Here is a 23243-nt window from a genome sequence, read left to right as displayed (position 1 = left end):
TTATATGGATACTGAAAATTGAATTCCATATAATTTTCACATGTCAGAAAATATTACTCTTTTGTCTTTTCTTTCAACTGTTTAAAAATATAAAAACCATTATGAGCGCATGGGTGGTATGAAAATAGGCAGCGGGTTGGCCTGGCCCACCACCAGGATTTGCCGACCCTCTCTGCAAAAGGGTGGGACTCCTGCAGAGATTTTTGGAGTTTTGGTTTGTTATTGTGTTTGCAGGGCCCGGAATAGCGCCCACTACATAGCAGGCACTCCATGAAGTTGTAGTAAATGAATGAATCCATATGTAGAAGGGTCTTGAGCTTGGGGGAAAGAGCATTCCAGAAGGGGGACCAGCCTGAGCGAAGGCTGGTGTCAGGGGTAAGCCTGGCGGCGGTTCCCTTTGGCCCAAAGAAGCCACCAGTGCCTGGGGGAGACACCTGGGCAGCAAGGGGGGCTATAGGTGAGGGGCGGATGCTCTCAGAAGTGGTTCCCTGGGGCTCAGACCCTGCCCCTATCCCTGAACCACCAGCCTTATTTTTAACCCTGCTGACGAAAGATAAGAAAGATAATCCGAATGAAATCAAGAAGAGTGGCTGATCCCTGCCCCTCCCCCTGCCCCAGTTACTGCTCCTTCCCTTACCCCCAGCAGGGGCAGCGCCGTCCTCTGAGACCGCCCCGGGGCGTGGGCCCCGGCACCAGGAGCACGCACAGAAGAAGAAACTGTTCCTGCGTTGGCCCAGCAGGCCCCGGGCTCAGGGAGGGATCCAGGTGCTGAAAGAGAAACGCTTGAGGCTCCTGGGGTTGAGCAGGCTGGGACCGCCCAAGATAGAGCTGGATTTTCTGTCTGTGTAGCGCGGGCTTCTCAAACATTAGTGAGTAGCAGAAGCTTCTGGAGAGCTTATGAAATAGATGCCTGGGCTTCTCCCCCAGAAATTCTGATTCAGGAGGGCTGGGGAGGAGCCCAAGAATCTGTATTTCCAGCAAGCTCCCAGGTGATGAGGGGGGTTGGGGCTGTGCACCACACTGTGAGGGGCACTGAATTAGAAGCAAGACCCTCTGGGACAGCAGTTCTGCCTGCCCTTCACCCTGGGCGCTGCCAGATATACCCCATCAAGACTGCCTTGGGCCCAGGATTGGAGAGCCCTGAAGGTGGAGCTAAGTAATTTGTACTTGACAATATAGCACGTAGGGAGCCTTGCAAATATTTTAAGTAACAGGTGAAGCCATTGGCTGTGAGGGTTAAGCAAGTTCACACCTCGGTGCCACTGCATGCAGTCAGTGTAGGGAGCCCCCTGAATGCAATCAGTGTAGGGAGCCCATTGCAAGCAATCAGTTGCAGGGAGGCAGGGATGGGGGTGGGGGTTTTGCAAGAGGAGTGACAGAAGGATGGAGAAGTGGACAAATTCAAGAGCCATAGATGGAGCAGAAGAGACCAGAGTGGGTGATGGACAGCTGTGGATGCGGAAAGGAGATGAAGGTGGAGGGTGCGGGAGAACCCCAGGATTCCTGGCTGGAAGGCCGGGGTGCTGGGGAGTCACACCAGAGATCGGAGGCCTGGAAGAGGGGGGCTGATAAAGGAATCAGTTGGCCAGACTGATGGACGGGACAGAGGAGTGTGCTGTGTGGCCACCCTGCTCTCAACCCCGGTTCTGGCGCCATGGAGGGTCCACAGAGGAACCCCCCAGAATCTTCCAGGGCTCAGTGTGAAGGCTGCCATTCCAGCCTGAGGAGTCTGGCAGCGCCGTCCCAGAGCGCCCGGAAAGCAGGCTCACCCAGCTCGCATGACCAAAAAAGGGCATTTTCTCAGCTGGACTGTTCACCCAGCTGGGTCCGGCTCCCCCCACCTGGGGTTTCAGGTTTCCAGGGAAGTGTCTCTGAAAAGTTTAGAACTTTGTATCACATGTACCCATGGACAGGCCAATGTGAGCCTGGGGAAACGCACATACCACGCTCAGTTTGATGTCATAAATGCCTTTTTCCTCCACATCTTTCTCCTCCTCTTCCTCGTCCACTTATCATCATCATCATCATCATCATCATCGTCATCGTCATCAGCCCCATCCTGGGCTACACTCTTTCATATGCTGCCTCTCAGTGTTCACAGCAACTCCACAAGGGGAGAATTATCCTACAGATGAAGAAACTGAGGCACAGAGAGGCAAAGCCATGCCCCCAAGGTCCTAGACTCCCAGAGGGAGTCCTTACAAGTGCGGGTCTGATCCGATCTTTATTTTAATTTGCTTGTAGCTTATTCATCGAGGATTATTTTTTTATGCATGCATTTTGGCTTTAAAAAAAGATTGCTTTAAAATATGATTTATCTAGATTACCAAGGTTTTTTTTGGCATCCCCCTATATTTAGAGCCTAAGTTGAAGGACTCAACCTGGCCCCAGCATTGGCGAAGCCAAAATTGGAACCCAGGGCTGGCGAGGGCAAAGCCAGGCTCGTAACCGATCCCTGTGCTGCTCCCTGGCCCATACATAGGGGCATGTGTGTGTTCACTTACGTATGCTTTCACTCGGTAAATATTCTTGTAGCAGTATGGCAGGGTGGGGAGGCCAGAGGCTTGGGAATCTGACAGTCCTGGACTTGAACTCCACCACTCACCATTGAGGGGAAACGTAGCCTGTGGTTAAAGACACAGACTCTAGGTCCCAGAATGCCTTGGTCTGAAATCCCACTCTGTCCCTCGCTGGCTGTGTAAGTTTGGGTGATACCCTTAAAACACTCTTGTGGCCTGGATTTCTCCTCTGTAAAGAGGGATGATGGTAATAACATCTGCCACATGGAGTTATCGGGGGAATTAAATGAGTTACTTTCTGTAAAGCCCTTGGCATGTAGTAAATGCTTTGTAAATGTTAACTGTTACTTTGCATCTTCGGGCGAGATGCCTATCTGAGACTCAGTTTCCCCACCTGTGAAGTAAGGACAGTAAAAACTACCTCCCAGGCGGTTTTGAGGGTTGAAAGAGATCATGTAAAGGGCCTGGCACGTGGTAGGAGCTTAATAAAATTTACCTCCCTTATTGGGGGCCCAGTTGTGTGCCAGGGACAGAGCTACAGAGACACAGGTGTATCAACTCCCCGAGGAATTACCTCATCTGCACATGTGGACACTGATTAGACCTTTCAATTCCTCAAAGGCACTGAGCTCTTACCCCCTCTCAGGGTCTCTGCACATGCTCTTCCCTCCACCTGCCCCCACCTCACCTCTCATGGGCCTCATTTATGTGTGTCTTCAGCTCTCAAATGTCACAGCCTCAAGAAAACCTTCTCTGACCATCCCCACCTCTGTCAAGTCTTTTCTTTTCTGCATTTTCATTGCACTCTGTCCTCTTCCTTCATGGTATGTCTCATGATGGCAATGAAGTACTTTTAATTCAGTTTCATTTTATTCAATAATTTCTGTTGTTTGACAGTGAGGGCAGGGACCGGGCTTGTCTTGTCCATAGGGACCTCTGTCCTCAACCCCTGGCCATGCGTGGCACATACTTTTGCACGCAGGTTCTGGAGTCACCCGGGTTCACAATCCCAGCTCCTGAACTTAATGACTCTGTGACCAAAGGCAAACTAATTAACCTCTCTGAACCTCAGTTTTCTTTTCTGTACAATAGGGAAAATATAAGAGCACCGGGTTTCTAAGGCATCGTGATGACTGCATGAGCTAATCTTCAAAATTCCTTTAGTACGGTGCCTGGCCCATTCTTAAATGGGGTTCTTATTATTTTAGTAAATGCTTCTGTCAGGCTAGACTAACAGCTGAAACAAATATCCCTGAAATCTCAGGCGCTTAACGCAATGCATGTTTAAGATTTGTTTAAATGTTCCAATTAAAAAATAATAAATTGTAATAAAAATTTCCAGGTGCTAAAAAAAGAGTTCCACATTTAATATTTAACTTTAATGCTTAAATGTCCCAGCGTGGGACTGTGGAAGGGGACTGTGTTCTATGCAATAGTCATTTACGGACCCAGGTTCCTTCCACTGTGTTTCTTAACCTGGAGTCCACAGAGGGTTTTCTGGATGTCATCCAGGGAGTCCATGAACTTGGATGCTGTGTTAGACTAGATTCCGTAGAGGCTGAGTCTGTGATAGAGATTTTTGTGCACCTGGGTAATGAGGGAACACCCTCAGGCAAGAAGGGACTAAAAAAGCATGAGTGGATAAGAAGGTAACTAAGCAAGGATGTGGACTTACCTGGCATCCTGCCTCCTGTGGGGACCCTGGAGCCTGGCTTGTATCATAGAGTTTTTTAGTTCCTCTTGGGGTTAGAGGGAACTGGGGTTTCATCAGTCATTGGTTGTGGACTGCCTGGTTGGGTGGGGGCATGTTTTGGCCTTGGAACAGAGTAGCTTCTATTGGTAATAATTCTCTGGAACAGCAATGAGCCATTAGCAGCCAATACATCGTCTTGGGGTGGGTGCATCTGCCCAATAAAGGGATCAGGGTGGAGCACCAAAAGTGTTTACAAGAGATGGGAAAACTACATCTTTCTTTTTACTAGCCTCTAACTAAAATTTTCCATTTTCTTCAATTATGGAAATAGCAATAAACTACAATAGTATTAGCAGTATCTGTGACTTTGTCACCAGTAGAAATCACATATATTTTCTTGTCACATTACTGTTGTTGCAGGTATCTTGAAATATTCTTTATGCCAATCTGTACTTTAAAATTATAATAGATAATAGACTTGCTAGATATTTTAATATATTAATAAAAGAGGACATAATATATTATAAATTTGGTTTTTAAAGCATTTTGGTAACAGTGCGTCAATATAATTCGATCCTTCTGTAGTCATGTGTCTTTTATGCATTTAAAAAATTTTGAGAAGGTATCCATTGGTGTCACCAGATGCCAAAAGGGTCTGTGACATAAAAAAGATCAACTACCCTGTTCTGGGGCCTTAGCCTCCTCTCCATTTTACCAGCAGCAGGAGAAGAAGAGAAGAAATAGAGGGTCATAAGAGAGGTTTTTATGGGCCAGGCCTGGAAAAAGTGTACATCCCTTCTTCCCACAATGCATTGGCTAAGACTTAGCCTGACCATACCTAGCTGCAAGGGAGGCTGGGAAATGTTGTCTATTTGTGTGCCCTTTAGAAGAATAAATGGTCTAGGGAATGCACAACAGTCTGGACCACAGGGCTAAAATACTCACTGACGGCCTGAGTGATTGAATGCTCTGTCCAGGGTGTCTCTTTGTGAGTTGGGAGAAGGAGCTGAGGGCTGGTTCTCTGGAGGGATCCTGAGTTTGCATCATGTTGTCTCCTAGGACAAGCCATGCCAAGGCCAAAGCTGAGGCTGCGGAACAGGCCGCCCTGGCCGCCAACCAAGAATCCAACATTGCCCGCAGTTTGGCCAGAGAGCTGGCTCCAGACTTCTACCAGCCAGGTAGGGCCAGCCAAGGAGGGGACAGGCAGTTCAAGGTTGGGGGAGGTCCCTGGGGGGTGGACACTTTGCTTTTTCTTTGTTTGCTAGAGAGTTGACATATCCAAGTGGGTTCACGATTGCCTGTGAGTTCTAGAAACTGTGGGCATGGTGCAAACATGGGGTGGTATGACACAGGAGACTCATACCTATGGTGGGGTTCTCAGAGGCCCCCTCTTGTGGACTGGCCCCACTCCAGGCTGTCTCTTTCTGAGAAATGAGGCTGCAGAGTAAGGGTGACCTCCTGGCTTTGGTACAGACCTTGCACCTGCACGGAGTGGTGGGAGCCCCTCAGGGTGGGTTGTTGTTTTTCTCTGCATTAAATGTTTTAAGGGGGGGGGTGGCACGATTAGATTTGTCTTCTAAACATTATTGCTTGGAACACAGAACTGTGCCTGGGGAGGCTAAGTCGCTTCTGGTTCCAGCGCTCCCTCTGCTGGTCCCAGGAAGAATGACACTGGCTGGCTGCCTCTGCCTTGCGGGGGTCATAGCAATAGCTGTCACCGTGTGAGGGGCCCTGCATTTTCCCACCCAATTAATCCTTTTACTAGTATTTATGACATAGGTATGATTGGGCCAGTTTTTCAGTTAAGGGAATGGAAAGAGACCAGTGTCACCATTAAGAACATAAAGTCTGGAGCCAGACTCCCTGGATGCTAGTCCTGACTCCACCCTTCGTCAGCTGGGTGACTTTGGGCAAGTGATTCCACCTCTCTGAGCCTCCCTTTCTTCATCTGTAAAACGGAGGTGAATAGCATCGACCTCATAGGGTTACTAGAACTACTAAGTGAGTTAGTATCTGGAAATTGCTTCAAACAGTGCTTGGCCCACGGTACACGGCTGGTAGGTGCTGGCTGGGTAAATAAACGAGGCTCAGCGAGGTTAAGCAGCCCGCCCAGGATCGCCCCGTGGTGGGGGCGAGGCTGGAACTCCTCCTCCCGGTGTTACCCCGGCAGGTCCGGAGTACCAGAAGCGCCGACTGCTCCAGGAGATCCTAGAGAACTCGGAGAGCCTGCTGGAGCCCCCCGGCCGGGTCCCCGGTGCTGCCGGCCTCCCGGAGCGGCCCCGCGAGAGCCCGCAGCTGCACGAGCGCGAGACCCCTCGGCCGGACGGGGGCCCCCCGTCGCCGGCCGGGACACCCCCGCAGCCCAAGCGACCCCGCCCCGGAGCGGCTAAGGACGGCCTGCTGAGCCCAGGCGCCTGGAACTGCGAGTCCGGCACCGAGGGCAGCAGGCCGGTCACTCCGTCCGGTGGCCGCCGCAGCCCAGCGCGACCCGCCACCGAGCACATGGCCATCGAGGCGCTGGAGGCGCTGCCCGCGCCCTCGCGGGAGCCGGAGGTCGCACGGTATCAGGGGTACCACAGCTACGCGGTGCGCACCGCCCCCTCCACGCCGCCGCCCGTCGAGGAGGAGCCCTTGCCCCAGGTCCACGAGCCCGACTCCGCGCCCGCGCCCCCGGCCACCACCCCAGTGCAGGTCGCCGCGCTTCGGGCCCCGGAGCCGGCGCCCGAGACCCCCGCCAAGCTGGAGCCCAAGCCCATCGTCCCCAAAGCCGAGCCCAAGGCCAAGGCCCGCAAGACTGAGGCCCGAGGGCTGACCAAGGCTGGGGCCAAGAAGAAGTCTCGGAAGGAGGCAGCGCTGGCGGCAGAGGCCGCGGTGGAGGTGGAGGAGGTGAGGCTGCTGGCAGAAGGAGGTGTGCAAGGTGGGGTCCCCACAGGTGGTCGAGCTTCAGGCAGAATTCTGTTGGCGAGGGTGATGCACAGGATTGGGCAGGGGGAAACCCCAGCAGGGGTGTGGGCTTGGTCAAATGCAGCCTGATCCCCGGTAGACTTGGGAGCATAAGTTACACTGAAGTGCCCCCACAGTGGGGTGGGGGCTGGCCTTCGTACCTGCTCTCTGGCCCGCAGGGCTCTTTGGAAAAGGGAGCAGCTGGGAGCTCTAAGTAGCTGGGGTGGAGTGCGTGCACCTGCAGGGTCAGGGGATTCCCAGCTGGGCACCAGCAGTGCTGCTATAAGAAGGTGTAGCAGGGAGGGCTTCCTGAGGGTGGAGGAAGGGCCCGCTAGGGCTTGGGTCCTGGACCTCCGGGCTTGTTGTAGGAGGTAGGGAGCTGGGAATCGCAGCAATGAAGAGCGAAGTTCGGCACCTAGGGACCGATGAGTGTGGCTCTGGAGGAACTGGTGGAGAAGGCCACATTCCTAGCTTCCAGGCCCAGCACTGCCTGCCCACCGTGTACTTTGGAACACAGCCTTGCCCCTCTTTGGACCCTGAGTGGTTTGGTTAATTATGTTCCAAAATTCTTCTAGCTCTGATGGTCTGCTCTTCAGGTGCTGGTCACAGCAAGGAGCAAAACAGGAAGGTGCTCTCAGGAGAGTCCTTCTGGAAGTTTCTGCTCCTCTGTCCACCCCTTTGTGATGGGGGCGGAGGCGGGGAGTGATTCAGAGGCCCTGAGGACTCAGGCAGCCTCTCTCCATTGCTCGCAGGTCCCCAACACTGTCCTCATCTGCATGGTGATCCTGCTTAACATCGGCCTGGCTATCCTCTTCGTTCACCTCCTGACCTGACCCTCATCTACCAGGTATGCTGGGAGGAGGGGGTGGAGCCCATAGAAAGTTCCGGGCACCAGGGTGTTGGACTGTTGGATAAAAGGGCCTGCCGCCTAGTGGACCTTCGTCGAGAGGCAAGGACCTAGAATGTGACTTTGACAGATCATACGAGGGAGGCCCAGCATGTGTGAGCACATGCGTGGGTGCACACACACATGCCTCTCATTAGCTCCTCATTAGCAGAGAACCTGCTTTCCATGAGGTGAGCACTTGGGGGCTTTGCTCACTTATTCATTCATTTGACCAACACATACTGAGAAACTGCTTTGCTGGGACCTAGGGATACAGCAGGGACTCACTCCTGTCCTGAGAAACGGGGTGGACACCGTGGGAGTAAAGCCTTCACTTCCAGTTCATTATGTAAAAGGCTTGTGGTTCAGATGTCAAGCAAAACAGTGCTTGCCCCTTTCGTCCAAGACACTCACAGGTCAGGACTGAGTTCACCTGGGATGGCCCTCTTCTCTCTGCTGCCCTTTCTCTCTTGCCCCCCAGCCCCCAGGTCTTTTCCTGAAACCCTTCTGCCAGTCAGTCGGTTCCACCCATTGGTTTTCTCCCACTGATGGAGCTGGGAGGGGGGCTAAGTAAGGTCCCATGAAAAGGTGAAGTGGGCTGGGTTAAAGGGAAGTGCTCCTCACTGGTCTCGGGATCGGGTGTCTGCCAGACAAAATCTTTCCTCTGCTGGGACCAGGCTTCACAGGGTAAATGCTGTGCTTGGTGATGCTAAGAGGGGTTCTGTCTGCTGCTCTGCCCCCACAAAGACCCTCTTCCCTTGGTCCAAGCTTAGTGTGGGTGGGGGGATCCCACCCAGCCCCAGAGGAGAAGGAAACCCTGTCCTGTCACCGTGTAAATGCAGCCAGTGACAATACTGGCCTGGGGGTGAATGCCACGTGTTTCTTAGGGGATCTGGGATTGAGAGCTGCAGGGACCGAGGACTTAAGGACCTGAAGGATGGAAAGGGGTGAGCCAGCTGGCAGTGGGGGAGGACGGAGGAAGGGAAGTGGTGAACCGGGCAAAGGCAACAGCACGTGAAAATGAACAGAGGCAGCATCTGGAGGGAATGTGAAGCTGTGTCTTGTGAGGCCAGAAGAGGCCCCAGGGCCTTGTCTCTGATCCCACTGAGTCAGAGTCATAGGACAAAGCTACCCTGGGGCTTGGGGGCTTGGCAAGGGGTGGGGGTGGGGGAATCTTGCCCCTGAAGCTCAAACCCTGCCTTGAAGCTGGCTGAGCCTCTGTGCACCCTCCGTCCCTCCCTCCCTCCTTCACCTGACCCCCTTGCTGTCTCTCTGCAGAGCCAGGGGATCCTGCTGAGGACATGGAGAGACCCATCTTTCTGCAGCGCGAGGCAGGGTGGCCGAGGAGGACTGGACTCTGGACCTGGAGCCCTGGGTCCCAGCTCACACCCAGACTGCAAACACTGAAGGAGGCCTCCCATGGTGCCCGTGCTGGGCGGTGGCGGTGCCCAGAGGGATAGAATGTGCTGGAAACCCTCCTGGAGCTCTGCTCAGGGGCAGGGAAGGCCCTAATCTGCTCCTGTCCTTCATCCTCCTCCACTCCTTCACCTTGTCCCTAGGTCACTCCCTCTCTGGGATTTTGTGTGTTTTGGGAGAAGCCACCAAACCAGAGTATTAATTAAATCCCAGCCCCCTCCCTGCTTTCCCTCTCCGCTTTATTTTAACCTCTGCCTGCTGGGCTGACAGATCCCTGCGGTGGGCCAGCGGTGAGGGAGACACTCCCAGACAGTGCAAAGTCCCTTCCTTTCACTGTCTTGACCCAGCACACACTCTGTTCCCTGCTTACAGGTGTTCTGGATGGCAGTAGACGAAACGGACATGCTCGGTTTGCATATTCCAGGAACAGTGCTCCTGTCTCCTCCCACCTGTCCCGCTAGCTCCCCTTCTGGACCAAGAGAAGAGGAGGAGCGTGGAGGGACTGGAGCCTTTGGCCAGGAAGCCACTGACCAGGTGGCCGGGGATGGGGATGGGAAGAAGGCTAAGGGGAGTTAGGATGGCCCCCGTGTTTGTGTGTGCCTGAGGCCGGGCTGGCATTGCATTTAGGGCTTTCAGGGGCTTGGAGTGCCAAGGGGTCACCGTTCAGGAGCCCTGGGACAGGCGTGATAAAGCTGCTGCAATGCCCTGTGAATCGGTTTGGCCGCTTCCCTCACCAGGGCCCACTGCAGGCTCAGGGGACGTTGAGCATGGCAGCCTCTGGAAGACCAGGCAGATTCCCCAGGGCAGACATTCAGGCAGGCGCTGAAGACGGGCTGTTTGTCAGCCAGCATTCCCCAGGGAGGAAGGAGCAAGTCCAGGGCTCCCACCTGGTGCAGTCTGCATGATGATAAGCCCCTCGGCTTGGGTGGCAGAAGAAGTTTGCATGCAGCCCATTACAGATGTTTGGTACCACACTGGGGCTCCGGGCCCCCGTGCCGGGCTGGGGGTGGGTAGAAGCTGAGGGCTGGTGGCCCCCTGCCCCTGGGAGGATGGAGGGAACGTTCCAGGCCCCTCCAGGCTAGGGAAGGACTTGGCAGTGACATCCAGGCAGAACTGGAGGGGCTGCTGCTCTCCTGCCTTTGTTACTGTGGACCTGGGGGCCTTGGAGCTGTGACCTGGCCTCCCCAGTCCAGCTGTGCAACCGGAAGTTTGCTTTTGATGGGGTCTGCTTTCCCTTCCCCCTGAACACTTGGGTCCAGCATCACACTTGCTGCTTCAAGCCTTGCCAGGACTTCGTGGACGGCATTTCTGCAGAGAGAAGCCTGTGGATTCTTCCATCCTCCCCCAGGCAGGGCCCTCAGCTCTGCACCTGTGTTTGGGCTTTTCTGGACTCCTAGGAATGAGGGGGTCAAGTTGGGAGCACTGCTCAGGGCTGACAGGCTCCAGGCCATAGCTCTGGGGTCACTGTCCAGGTTTCTTGGTCTGGTCCAGGCCTGTCAGCTCCCGGGTCTGGTCCTGGGGCTTGTGTTTGAGGCAAGGGTTCAGGATGCTGCGGTCTGTGCATTAATAAACCTGCATCTGCTCACAGGCTTTTGTGTCTGCGTGTGGGCCCAGGATGCTGGACGGGGGGGTGGGGGTGGGGACGAGGAGGAGGGCTGGGGGCCTCTGGGCCATGCGGGTCCAGGCTCTATCTCTCTCTTATAGTTCCCATAGTACCTCATGAGGGGCAGCTCTAAGGCCACAAACCTTATAGGGCAGACCCTGAATCTCTAAAGCCGACTTCGAGAAGCTTCTCTGAGCAGCACGTGGTAGAAGAGCCCGTCCTTTGAGGTTGGGTCTTTCTGGGCTCCAGTCTCTCTCACCCACTTAGTTTTTACTTCTCTGAGCCTCAGTTTCCTCATCTGTAGAGTGGGAAAGGTAAGAGAACCAGGTAGCTCCTGGGGTGGTGGTAAGGATTACATGAAGTGCTGAAGCTTATGTAAAGCCCAGCTGTGGAAAGCAGTTGAGAATGGAGATTTGGGTCACTACTGCTGTGGCACTCCAGTGCTGTCACTAGCCCTGTGCATTTTGATTGATGACCTCGAAGCACCAAAGGGGTGGAGGTGGTTCAGATAGTCACAGAACGTCTCAGAGGGGGACCCAGAAACCATCTTCAAACTCTACAGAGGATCAGAGAGGAGAAGAGACTTTCCCAAGGTTGCACAGCAAGTCAGTGGTAGGAAAGAAGTTGTCTTTCTTGTGAGTCAACACTTTCCATTAAATGTTGGTTGTTGGAGAGGATCTCTGCCCATCAACAGGCTCAAATTCAGGCAGGTCCAGGAATGATTCAGTGATCGCCTAGTTCTTTTCCCAGGGCAGCCACCGACTTGCTGTATGTCAATCATTCCATCTATCTGTGCCTTAGCTTCCTCTTCTGCCGAGGAGACCGTAATCTGTCTTCATCGCCTGTTCATAGGCAGTGCAGTTGTGAGGGTGGAATGAGGTGTGTTAAGGGTGTAAAGAGGTTTCCCAAACCTCATAATGATCCAGAGATCACCAGGAAGAAGGATGAGCTTGGAGGGACCACTGGAGGGTGGGGGTGGGGCAGAGTGGGACTGAGGAGAGTTCTAATCCCTAGGCCTTGGATCCAACATACTCAACCAGGAAGTGGGTGAGCAGTCAGCCCAGTTGGCTGGTCCATAGACTGGCTTAGTGTGTGTCTGTGCACCGTGTAAAATGGAAGTGAGGGGTTAGGGACAGCAGGATGGCTGTATTAGAACCACCTTGGATGGTTTAAAAAGGCAGCTCATCCTGGGTCCCTGTTGGAACCTGGGAGTCTGGTAAGGTTGGCCAGAGTCAGGCGCCCCCTCGTGGCTAAGGTGCAGCACTTGGGTCCTCTGCCGCGTTTGGGTTCATTTAAGGTGTCTTGTGCCATAGAGGAACTTAAAACAACCATGTGAGCATTGCCGTGGCCTATGATCACTGACCACTGGCTTGGGGTCTCAGCAGGACTCTTCCAGGGAAGAGAAAAAGGGGAGACCCTGGACCTGCGGGATTCAGATTTGGGATCTGCGGCAAGAAGGCAATTTTCATGATCTCTGATGAACCCACAGAGGATATGGCTGTGCTGGGAGAGGTGCTTTTGGCTGCATGTAACAGAAAACCAGCCCAATCACCACCTTTGGAGGCTTCGAGCCTGAAAAAATTATATGGAGCGCCTCTAATATGAAACTCAAAACAACAACAAAAATCCTAAACTGTATAACACAAAACTGGCACGTGTGCTGAAGTCTATATAGGCTCTTAATTTTTTCTTTGTGCAAAACTCTGTCTATGGAGGCTGAATTTCTCCCTCCCTCTCTCCCTGCCTCTCCCTCTCTCTGCCCTTGTCTTGCTGACCCACCAAGAGAAGGGAAACCCCACACCTGATGGAGTCAGGTGGCTGTGGGTCAGACACTGCTATGTGATGGAATAACAGCAGTGTGGTTCGGGGCAATAGCTATGAAATCAAGTCGCTGGTTTGAATCCTGTCTCTTTCCCTTGACATCTCGAATCTTCTTGACTTCCTTTTCCGGGAGGGTGAATACCATTGTCTGTTTGACTCTGAAGCCCAACTTGGCTCCTCAACATTCTGTTAGGTCCGCTACACTGCAGTTTGAAATTATGACCACCAGGTGGTGCCACTGCTCTGTATATGAGTGATCTCATTAATTGGCTCAAGAGCAGGGTGCTTTTTTTTTTTTAAGTATATTTTATTATGTTGTTACAGTAGTCCCAATTTTCCCCCCTTTGCTCCCCTCTGCACAGTACCCCCCTGCCCCCACCAACTCAACACCCCTTAGTTCATGTCCATAGATCGTGCATATACGTTCTTTGGCTTCACCCTTTCCTATATTATTCTTAACTTCGCCCTGCCTATTTCGTACCAACCAATTATGCTTCTTAGTCTCTGCACCACTTCCCCATTTCTCCCCCTTCCCCCTCCCAGCTGATAACCCTCCAAATGACCCCTATACCTATGATTCTGTTCCTATTCTGGTTTGCTTAGTTGGATTTTGTTTTTATTTTTTAGATTCAGTTGATAGTTGTGAGTTTGTTGTCATTTTAATGTTAATAGTTTTGATCTTCTTTTTCTTAAATAAGTCCCTTTAACATTTCATATAATAATGGCTTGGGGATAATGAACTCCTTTAGCTTTACCTTGTCTGGGAAGCACTTCATCTGCCCTTCCATTCTAAATGATAGCTTTGCTGGATAGAGTAATCTTGGTAGTAGGAGGAGCGGGGTGCTTTTATAAAAAAAAACAAAAAACAAAACATCACCATCACTACTTCTGATTCACCACAATAATAGCAGCTATTATAAATCAAACACTCTGAGCGATTCCCTGCACTAAGCACTTTCCCTGAATACAACAGCTCTGTGATTTGAAATCCACTGCATTCTAAAGAAGCTAAGATTCAAGCCAGGTCTGTCTGTCTGTCTGTCTGTCTTCAAAGCCCATACTCTTAATCATATCTTCATTAGAGGGCACAAACTAGATGCTCAGTTGCTCACCTGGCTGGCAAACTTGTTTAGGCCAGCATGGTGCTTTAAAACACATTGAACGTAAATGCTCTTCAGCTGGGTAGATACTCTCCACTTACCCACAGTCCTCAGCACATTGGTCTAGGAGTAAGACAGAAGTCAGAGGATGAGCCATCTGGCGCTCTTCAGATTGAAAGGGACTACCTAGAGCTGGTATCATGGAAAAGACCCACCTAAATATACATCACTGTGCGATTTCACGACACAGCAGACTAAGAGAAAAATCTAAAAGCTACCAGAGAAAAAGGAGAATCCAAGCGACATGCAAAGGAGTGGGAAGCTGAGTAACACTGGGTTTTTCAACAGCTGTGCTGGAAGCTAGAAGGCAATGAAGCCATGCCGTCAGAATTCGCAGAGAAAGTGGCTTCCATTCAACGCAGACACCTTCCCTGGTCAAACTGTCAACCGAGTGTGAGGGGAGAATAAGAACACTGGCAGTCTGTGAGTTTCTTTGCCATCTACCTTTTCTTAGAAGGCTACTGGCAGATGCGTTCCACCACAACAAAGGAGCGAAACAAGAAAGACCAGTAGGTGGGATCCAAAGGAGAAGACCCTTCGGTGGAGAAGAGCAAGGGGATGTGCTAAGTAACCTTGAAAGGCTGCTTCAGATGCCGCTGGAAGGCTGCTGAGAGAGAGAGAGAGAGAGAGAGCGCATGCGAGAGCAAGCGCAAACTGGGGCGCTGTGTGTCTGTATAGGCAGAGCGGGTTTCTAGTTTCATGCGATTTGGGGCCAAATGGGGGGCACGGGAAAATTAAACACATGAAGAGCAAATCACAAACCTTTATTCAAGGGAAAAATAGAATGAAAGAACGATGTGGCCCATCAGTAAACATTAGTTTACATAATGATAATGTAAACATGGAATATGGACTTCACCACACTTATTTTGGAGCTTCCTTGGGAGATCAGGGGAAGAAGCAAAGAGATAGGTGGGTTTTTTTATTTTTTTTCCACAAAAGTGACTGAATTCTTCAAACTGATGTATGACCTATAACCATATTCCCACCAGTGCCACCTGCAGCTGGGGGCTGGGGCAGGCCGGCCCTCATGTTACAAAGGGAGGCCCCTGCCCAGAGCCCACCACCCCCCCTTCCCACCTCTGACAATCCTCCTGCCGCGGCGGGGCCTTGGGTGCACACGTGTGTCCAGACCACCAGCCCTGCCTACCTCCCTCTGCCCTGGGCTACCTGTCAGGTGTAGGAGTGCACATTCCAGCAGCCAAGAGAACTGGCCACAAGCCCACGTGGCCCCTGGAAAGTGCAACGTGGTTCAGAAAGGCGGAGTGCTCAGGTGGCATGTCTGCTTGGCTCCACGGACCCCTAGCCCTGTAGGGAGGGCATCAGCCAGAGCGGGACCCCAAAAGGCAGAGCCCTATTTCCCGGCCTAATGTAGTGATCAAAAGCCCAGCCAAAGCTTCTGATATATCAGTGGCTCTCAACTGGGGTGCCTTTTCCTTCTAGAGGTCATTTGGCAATGCATTGGGAGATTTTTGGTTGTCACACGTGGGGGGCAGGGATGCTACTGTCCTCTAGCAGGTAGAGGCCAGTGATGTCGTTAAACTTCCCACAATGCACAGGGTAGTGCCTCCCCAGCGCCCTCACCCACTGAAAAGAATTATCCAGCCCCCAATGGGTGTAGTGCCGAGGCTGAGGAACCCTATGGTCCGTGTGTGAGCCCCGTGTGTGAGTGCGGAGGCTGACAGACTTGGGAGTCAGACTCTGACTCTGCCACTGACTTGTTCTGGGATCGATTATTCCATCTCTCTGCGCCTCCGTTTTCTCCGGCGTAAAACGGGGCTCACGGCAGCTATTTCACAGCGTGGTTGTGAGAAATAAAACGGACTTCATATGTAAAATGCCCGACACATAGTAGGCCCTCAGTAAGTGTTACAGGTGTTCCTGATGGGGGATGAAAGAAGTGCATAAATAATATGGAAAAGTGGGTGTCAAGCAATAGCAGTATATGCATATTTGTTTAATAAATAACAGGAAAGAGCTGAAAGAGTTGGGTGTGTGGTATGAGCTGGTGGGCGTTGGGATGACAGCCATGTCATTGTGAGCTGCATGGTCCAGTTAGTTGACTTTTCAAGCTACATACATGTAGTACTCAAGTTTAAAAATTGAAGTCAAGGACCTTGGACATTAACATTCTTCCCCCCATGTAGATGCTAATTGCTGTCATAAAACAGCGTGAAATGACTGGGTCGGGGTCCCACAGGCACGATTTCACACTGCTGAGCCCTGCTGCGCCCTGCGTCTCCGGCTCCACAGGGTCCTGTCTCCCTTTCCCTGTCCCTTCGGAGCCCTTGCTCATTCTGAGGGGACATTAGTCAGCTTGGCACCCTAAAATACACCACGGACGGGGGCCTCCCCAACAGAAAATGCCACACAATTCTAGATGTTATATATCCAAGATCAAGGTGCCACTGGTTTCTGGTGAGAGCTCAGGTTGCAGATGGCTATTGTCTCCCTGTGTTCTCATATGGCAGAGAGAGAGACAGGCAGACAGACAGACAGACAAAGAGACAGAGAGAGACAGACAGAGGGAGAAAGAAGCTCTCTGGTGTCTCTTCTTATAAGAGCATCAACGCCACCATGAAGGTGCACAGTCAAGACCTTATCTAAACCCAGCCACCTCCCAAAGGCCCTGTCCCCAAATCCCATCACTTGGGGGGAGATGACTTCAATGTATGAATTCAGTCCAGTGCTGAGGGTAACAGCCAAATCCCAGTTGACCTCCATGTCCCTCCTCTTTTGGCTGGCCTGCCCAGTGCTCTGCCAGACTCCATCCCATCCCTTGGAGGCAGTATTAGATTCACGGTACCCTGGGGGCACCCAGTGAGTATGTATTGGGGTAGAGTGAGCCAGAAGTTAACTTAGTGTTGAAGCCATGGAGATATCATGAGTTGTTACTGCAGCAGACCCTAGCACATTCTGACTAATACATAAGACAAAAAACTTGACCTTCTGGTATGGAGAGTAAATAACAACAATAATTACTGTTCTGAGACCTTTATGTGTGTTAGTTCATTGTTACAACAACCCTTTGAACAGGAGACTATTACTATCCCCATGTCACATAGGAGGAAACAGAGAGGTAAGATACTTGCCCAGGGTCATCTGACATACAGGCAGCAGAGCCGATATTCTCCTAGGCAGGCTATGCTCCAAGCCTCCCTTCCTACCTGTCTCCCCCCCCCCCCCCCCACACACACAGCCCCTGCTGAGTGAAAGCTTGCCCTCTGGCATCTGGTGGGTTTGGGGTATTCGTTTCAGGCAATTTGGGGAGCAGAGCTAAGTAACAACTGATGCGTTGGGCAATTAAAAATATTCTGAACGTGTAATAGCATGTCAGGTCTTTTCTGCACGCAAGGCCTTGCAAACCTTCTGCTCGTATGTGGACGTTGGCGTGGAAGAAATAATGGCTGCGTGGTGTTAGGATTACCCACGCCTCCCTTCTGGGGTGGCAGCTCAGCCTCTGCCCAGGCTGCACCTCCTGTGAGGATCCCGGCACAGTCGTGGGGGGACTTGTGAGATGGAGAATCGAAGCAGGTGCCCTTCAACTGGGAAGGGCAGATGGCTCTGGTCCCTAGGCCAGTGCAGGCAGGACCCGAGGCTCCTCACAAGGCCGGGGCGCAGTCTGGGGTCCAGGCAAAGCCATGCGGCCTCAAGGTATGGCGGGCCCAGGCTACAGCCTGGCCTTGTCAGGTTGGGGGTGGCGCGGCTGCTGTGGTACATGGTCCTTGACGAGGTTGTGGAACCCAGGTGGCAGCTTCGGGGCTGAGTGGGGACAGCTGTGGCAGAGACCTCAGTGCTTGTACAGTGAGGGTGGCACTGGGCCCGTGGTGGCTCCTGGGGCTGTGGCCGTCACCATCACGAGGTGGCCTAGAAAGAAAGCTGCAGACTATCCCCAGGAAGAGGGCTTCTTTGTGAACACATGGAGACCCAACCTCCCCTTGGGCCAGCACTGGGTCCGTTTCAGGGGCTGTACGTCTTGCATTTACAGGTCGGGCCGGAGCCAGTGAAAGAGGAACATGACTGATGTGGCCCCACTGTGCTCAGCTGGTATCACAGGTTTGTTTCCTTAGAAATAGGCACAGCCCGAGGTGGGGATTCAGTTCAAGTGATTTATGGGGAGGGGGTGCGCTCAGAAGGGGAGGGAGGTGATGGGGCGGGATGTGGGGACGGAAGCTGACCGAGGATGCTGTTGCAGCCGGAGACCTGCCGTAGCCAGACCCCGGGGTGCTCTGCAGCGTGAATGGTACCACAGAGTTGGCTGCTCTGTTATTTGGTCACTAGATGGTGGCAGATCTGGGGGGATGGGGCATCACCTCCCGGTCAAGGGCACTGACTGGGACCAAGTGGGCAGCTGTGAACAGTGAACAGCGAACACTCAGGATCTGGGTGAGGAGCCAACGGCACCCACTACTGCTGGTGATGTTCACTCCATGGCCCTGAATCAGCCTTCTTGTACCTCCCACGGGCCACTGGCTCCACTCCCACTCTCTGGGGTCACAGGACGCATCAACTTGGCAACCCCCTGCCATCTTTAGGCAGGGTATTGAGACTCTGCATGGGCGTCTTTGAGCGTCCCTCTGAGAGGCCAGCTTTGGCATGCGGACATTTCCAAAGGACCCCAGAGCTCCTGGTGCTGTGCCAAGGGGGCAGGTCAGGGCCTCTGCCTCTGATGCTGGACCCACACCCTCACATCTTATTCCTCTGGGCTGTCCGCACGGAGCCCAGAGATACTGTGTTCTCCAATGTAGAAGCAGGAGGTGAGCATCACACCGTCCAGGTTGTCACCGTGCTCCTGACAAGCTCCTCGGAGGAAGGAAACCATAACCCCATGAAATATTGATGCTTCGCGTTGCAGCGAAGCTCCCGACAGGATAGCGTGTTGGTTTTGTCTGTTGGGTTGGTTTTCACTTTTCTTTCTCCAACGTGGATGGCAACATGCCCTCCCGTGAGGAAGCTTCTCATGGAGAAACTGCTACTTGATCAGAGGACCAGAGGCCCCGAGGGCCGCCTGACAGGTGGGGGCTCTTCTGACTAGGTCACCTCAAAATAGCTGGGTCACAGGTCCAACAGCAGCAGCCTCATTACAGCTCCTCCGTACCAGGAAATTGTTCTTTTTTCTTTTCTTTTTTTTAAGTATCACTACCTGCATGGCCAGCACCCATACCATGCCCATTTAAATCATCACAAGAACCCTATGTGTTTGCGCCCCAATTATCATCCTTCACAGATGGCAACCCCGAGGCCCGGGAGGCCCTGTCACCCAGCAGACCCTCGGGGGCGGCCAAACGGCAGGTGAGACTTGACTCAAAACTGGCTGACATCAAGGGCTCTCTCCTGGCAAAGCCACCGCCAAATGCCCCTCTTCGGGAGGCCCGGCTCTGGCTTACACAGTGCAGAGAGAGACAGACACGTTTTTGAGTTTTCAGAAGTTTTATTATAAAGAAATTGGAGAGAAGCACTGGGCACTGAGCCGGACGCTTGCCGGGGCCGGGAAACAGCTGCAAATAACGTGAAGAGCCCAAACCCAAACCAAACCCCAAACCACACACACTTTCTGATAAACTCCATTTCTGTTCTAAAGTTTTCTTCATAAATAGACCCAAGTCGTCGGCGGCCATTTTAAACAGATGGGCAGACGGTTAAAAAAAAAAAAAAGAAAGAAAGAAAAAAAAGGCGCAACGCCTCCGAGTGGGGCTGGCACGGCCCACTTCGCTGCCGGACAGACGATGCAACGGCGCGGCAGCCGCTTGCTCTCTGCACGTCTCCCTTCAGGTCAAACTTAAAAAGCATGTGCTAAGGGCCATATAAAATGCTTCTTACCTTAAAGGAAACTACTTTCCCCCACAAAATACTCTTACAGATGTCTTCAGCACAGTTCTAAAACACTTAGTCAACTACTTACACGGAGCCAGCAGTCCATAGGTTTCGTAACCTCTGGTTCACACCGTAAAACCACAGTCGCGCGTCTGTGGCGGGGCTGGGCCCTGCCCTGTGCTTCGGAGGCTGCGTTCCGGCTGCTAAGCAACCCCTCCCGGGGCAGCCCCACGCGAGCCTGATGTAGGGTGCGGTGTGCAGGACGAGGAGCAGGGGCTACAGTAACCCTGGAGCAAGCAGGTCAGGGGCAGAAGGTGCCTGCAGGTTCTTCGGGCTGGCGGCGGGCACCGGGCTGCCTCTGCCGAGTCTGGCAAGAGGTCAAGGAAGAGACTCGGCCGTGGGGCGTTCGCGCGTCACTGTTCTCCGCGACACCCTGCTTCCTGCCAAGGCCTCTCTTCTGCTCTGGGCCCCTCCAGCAGCCTCGGGGAGGAGAGGGGAGGCGGGATTAGGTGAGGTAGAGAGCTTTGTCCCTGGGGAGCAGGCTGTGGGAGAGAGGAGGGGCTGTCAGAGCTGATGGGACCCCCCCCCCCCCCCGCGCCCCTGGTGTCACGGGCTCTCGGGGCTTGGACGCAGGGCCCCAGGAGCGCCAGGACAGTTGCTCGCGGGCCCTCGGCCCCCACCCTGGAGGCAGCTGCCCCTGAGGATGGATGGGCGGCCGCGCTGGCCCCTTCCTGATGACCCACCCGTGCTGGAGTCCCGGCAGGGGACCACCGTGTCCTCAGTGCTGGGAGAAGGCAACAGGGTGTGTCCATCCTTCTAATGCCACCATCGCTCTCAGCACTTTTTTTTTTTTTTTAGTTTTTAAATGGTAATTTTATTTATTTTGTTTTTGTACAAACACATTTTTTAAATTTTATTTTTTCCAACACATTTATCCCTCCCCCACCCCCCTACCCTCCTCCATCTCCATCCGCCCCCTCCCCGCTCAAGTCACCTTTGGTTTTTAAGTCACTGTTTCTTTTGTACGTTTCAAACAGAATTAAAGGAGGGCAGGTGTTTTGTGTGTTTTTAAAATAGGGCCCTCGTTTGTGACAACAGAGATGACCCTGAAGGCGTTATAGTGAGTGAAGTGGGTCAGACAGGGAAATACGGGTGTCGAAGGATCTCACATGTGGAATCTAAACATAACCCCCCCATCCCCCAAAACAAAAAGCCCACGCTCATAAACCCAGAGAGGAGACTGGTGGCTGCCAGAGGCGGGGCGGCGGTGGGCAGGATGGTGAGGGGGGTCCAGCTATCAAGTGCGCAGGTCCTGGGACGTAGTGCAGAGCACAGCGGACAGGGTTGACGCCACCACGTTGCATATTTGAAAGTCACTGGGAGTAAATCTTAGCTGTTCTCACAAAGGAGAAAAAATTAACTGTGAGGTGACAGTGTTAACTGGACTTACTGCGGTGGTCATTTCAATATATGCATGTATATCAAATCATGTTGTACATCTGAAACATGTTATATGTCAATGACATATCTCAATAAAAACAAATACATAGACTAGGGCATTGCTTCGGTCTGGGCTCCATGTGAGGGGACGCTCTGACATTCTCTGATGGCCCATTGAAGACCCCCAGTACTCTTGACTTTGGGGAAGGGCTGTCGTGGGAGCATCTGTACCTGCCCAGGGTGTGGGGGAGAGAATCCGGGTAGACCCTCTCCGCAGGCATGTCAGAAGGGGGCGCACATGCTATGTTTGCTCGCTCACCGTCACTGGTCGGCTTGGCAGGGTGAGGAGCGGGCAGGCCGACAGCCAGGGCTGGGGCAGCGGGCGCCCGTGGCAGAGGTGGCCCGTGTCCGCCTTACCCCTCCCGTCATCCCAGGACTAAGGCAGCACCTGGTCACGGCTGGGGTGGGGACCGACCTGCAGGTGCTGATGCCACACTCCCCGCTGGGGTAACTGCTGTCCCAGTCTCCGCTGTTCGTGGGGTTGGATGGGCCAGGTGAGCGGGACCCAGAACCACCGGGGAACTCGGAGATGTGAGGGAAGTCCTGCCGAGGGCGGAGGAGGAGGCAGGTGAGCAAAGGAGGGAGAACGGGGTGTATGTCTCAGGCAGTGGGGGGAGAAGAGGGACTGTGTGTGCCCGAGGTATTCACAGAGGCACGTCCTCAGGCTTACACACAACCTCCCCTCGGCCTGGAAGGCTTCTTCCTGTTCCCCTGTGGAGCACCATATGAAAAATACAGCGCTGTCTTAGCTGTGTCGTGGGGTGAAAGATTTTGCTTTCAGGGCCTTTCCTTTTGGGGACTCAGTTTCCCAATCTGTAAAATGGAGTTAGTGGGCTGAGTGACCTCATGCAAGCCTTGGGACAGTGTCTGCAGAAGCATTAGAGGGCTCAGGCCTCGAGGGCCCTGGGGAGAGCTAGGGGCCAGGCTGACCGAGCAGAAACCCGGTGGCCAGAGCCCCTCAGGCTGGACGGCAGCAGACAGAGGATGAGGGCTGGGGGGCCTGCAGTATGCTAAGGACCCGAACAATCTGTCTGGCAACTCGTCAGCTCTTTGCTGCGGCCGGGACGTCTCCGCTAAGGTGTACCAAACCTCGTTCACTGACATGGTAGCTGAGGCTCAGAGAGGTAAGGTGCCTGGGCTGAGGCCACACAGCTGGCGAGTGGCAGGGATGGTATTTAAAACCCCAAAGCTGCCTCCCTCCCCACAAGGGGTCCCAGAAGGGCCCGTTTCTAATCAGCCCCGCTTACCTGTGGCCCTGGAGGTGAAGGGCTCATGGCCAGCTGCACCTGGAGTGCCATGGGAGTGGGCAGGACAGGAGGCTGGGGGGCTGGGGACATGCTGACAGGTGGGCTGAGGAGGGCGCCCTGGGCGTGGGGGGGGCAGTGGCAGCTGCTGGTGCAGCGGGGGGCTGAGCGGGAAGGAGGGTGGAGGGGGCGGGGATGCGCTGAGGCCTGGCAGCAGCGACTTGGAGCCCAGTGTCCGGGCGAGGCTGGCGGGGGTGGCCCCGCTGCGGAAGGCCTGCAAGTCCGAGGGCGTCAGGAAGGAGGCCAGGCCTGGCATGGCGTACATGGGCTGTTTGGGCGGGAGCATTTTGGCTGGTGGGTTGGCTTGAGCGCTCTTGGTCTCACCCTGGTCCGGGGGGCTCTGGAAGGAGACAGACACCCATCACTTGGGAGAAGATGGCGCCGTGAGACCAGGTGGTTCTGCCACCCACTGACATGGGCCCTGGCTGGCTCTGTGGCCCCTTGGGGGTGATCAATGGACTAACCAGAGGTCATTCAGGGTCCTTGCTGCCCATCCCACCATGCCCTGCTTTAATTCTTGAGGCTCCCCTGCCCAGGGGGGCACCTGTGCTCCTCGGCCTGGCCAGTGAGGCCGGCATCAGGCC

At 53.6% G+C, this 23243-nt stretch overlaps 2 protein-coding genes across 3 annotated transcripts in view; one reads left to right on the top strand and one right to left on the bottom strand.

Moving 5' to 3' along the window:
- The window catches only part of JPH2 (junctophilin 2), a 59751-nt gene extending 49478 nt beyond the window's left edge, over window positions 1–10273 (top strand). The window contains exons 3-7 of one of the 2 annotated variants that reach the window (XR_016512784.1): window positions 5272–5390; window positions 6383–7098; window positions 7908–8002; window positions 8929–8988; window positions 9320–10273. Coding sequence is in view for 1 of the 2 variants with exons in the window: in XM_090286435.1 (XP_090142561.1) it covers window positions 5272–5390; window positions 6383–7098; window positions 7908–7988 (916 nt within the window). In the remaining variant the exon portion in view is untranslated. The remainder of the gene's footprint in view (window positions 1–5271; window positions 5391–6382; window positions 7099–7907; window positions 8003–8928; window positions 8989–9319) is intronic. The other variant, XM_090286435.1, reaches the window with a different exon arrangement.
- Window positions 10274–20299: 10026 nt separating this feature from the next.
- The window catches only part of TOX2 (TOX high mobility group box family member 2), a 114389-nt gene continuing 111445 nt past the window's right edge, over window positions 20300–23243 (bottom strand). Inside the window, 4 exon segments of the mRNA XM_090286434.1 lie at window positions 20300–20397; window positions 21771–21898; window positions 22603–22734; window positions 22736–22999. Of these exon segments, the coding sequence (XP_090142560.1) occupies window positions 20361–20397; window positions 21771–21898; window positions 22603–22734; window positions 22736–22999 (561 nt within the window). The 3' untranslated portion in view covers window positions 20300–20360.

The sequence above is a fragment of the Furipterus horrens genome, unplaced genomic scaffold (assembly GCF_987537825.1).
Source record: "Furipterus horrens unplaced genomic scaffold, mFurHor1.1.pri manual_scaffold_8, whole genome shotgun sequence".
NCBI classification, from domain to species: domain Eukaryota; kingdom Metazoa; phylum Chordata; class Mammalia; order Chiroptera; family Furipteridae; genus Furipterus; species Furipterus horrens.
Note: the sequence above shows the minus strand (reverse complement) of the source record. Positions and strands in the feature narration are given on the sequence as shown.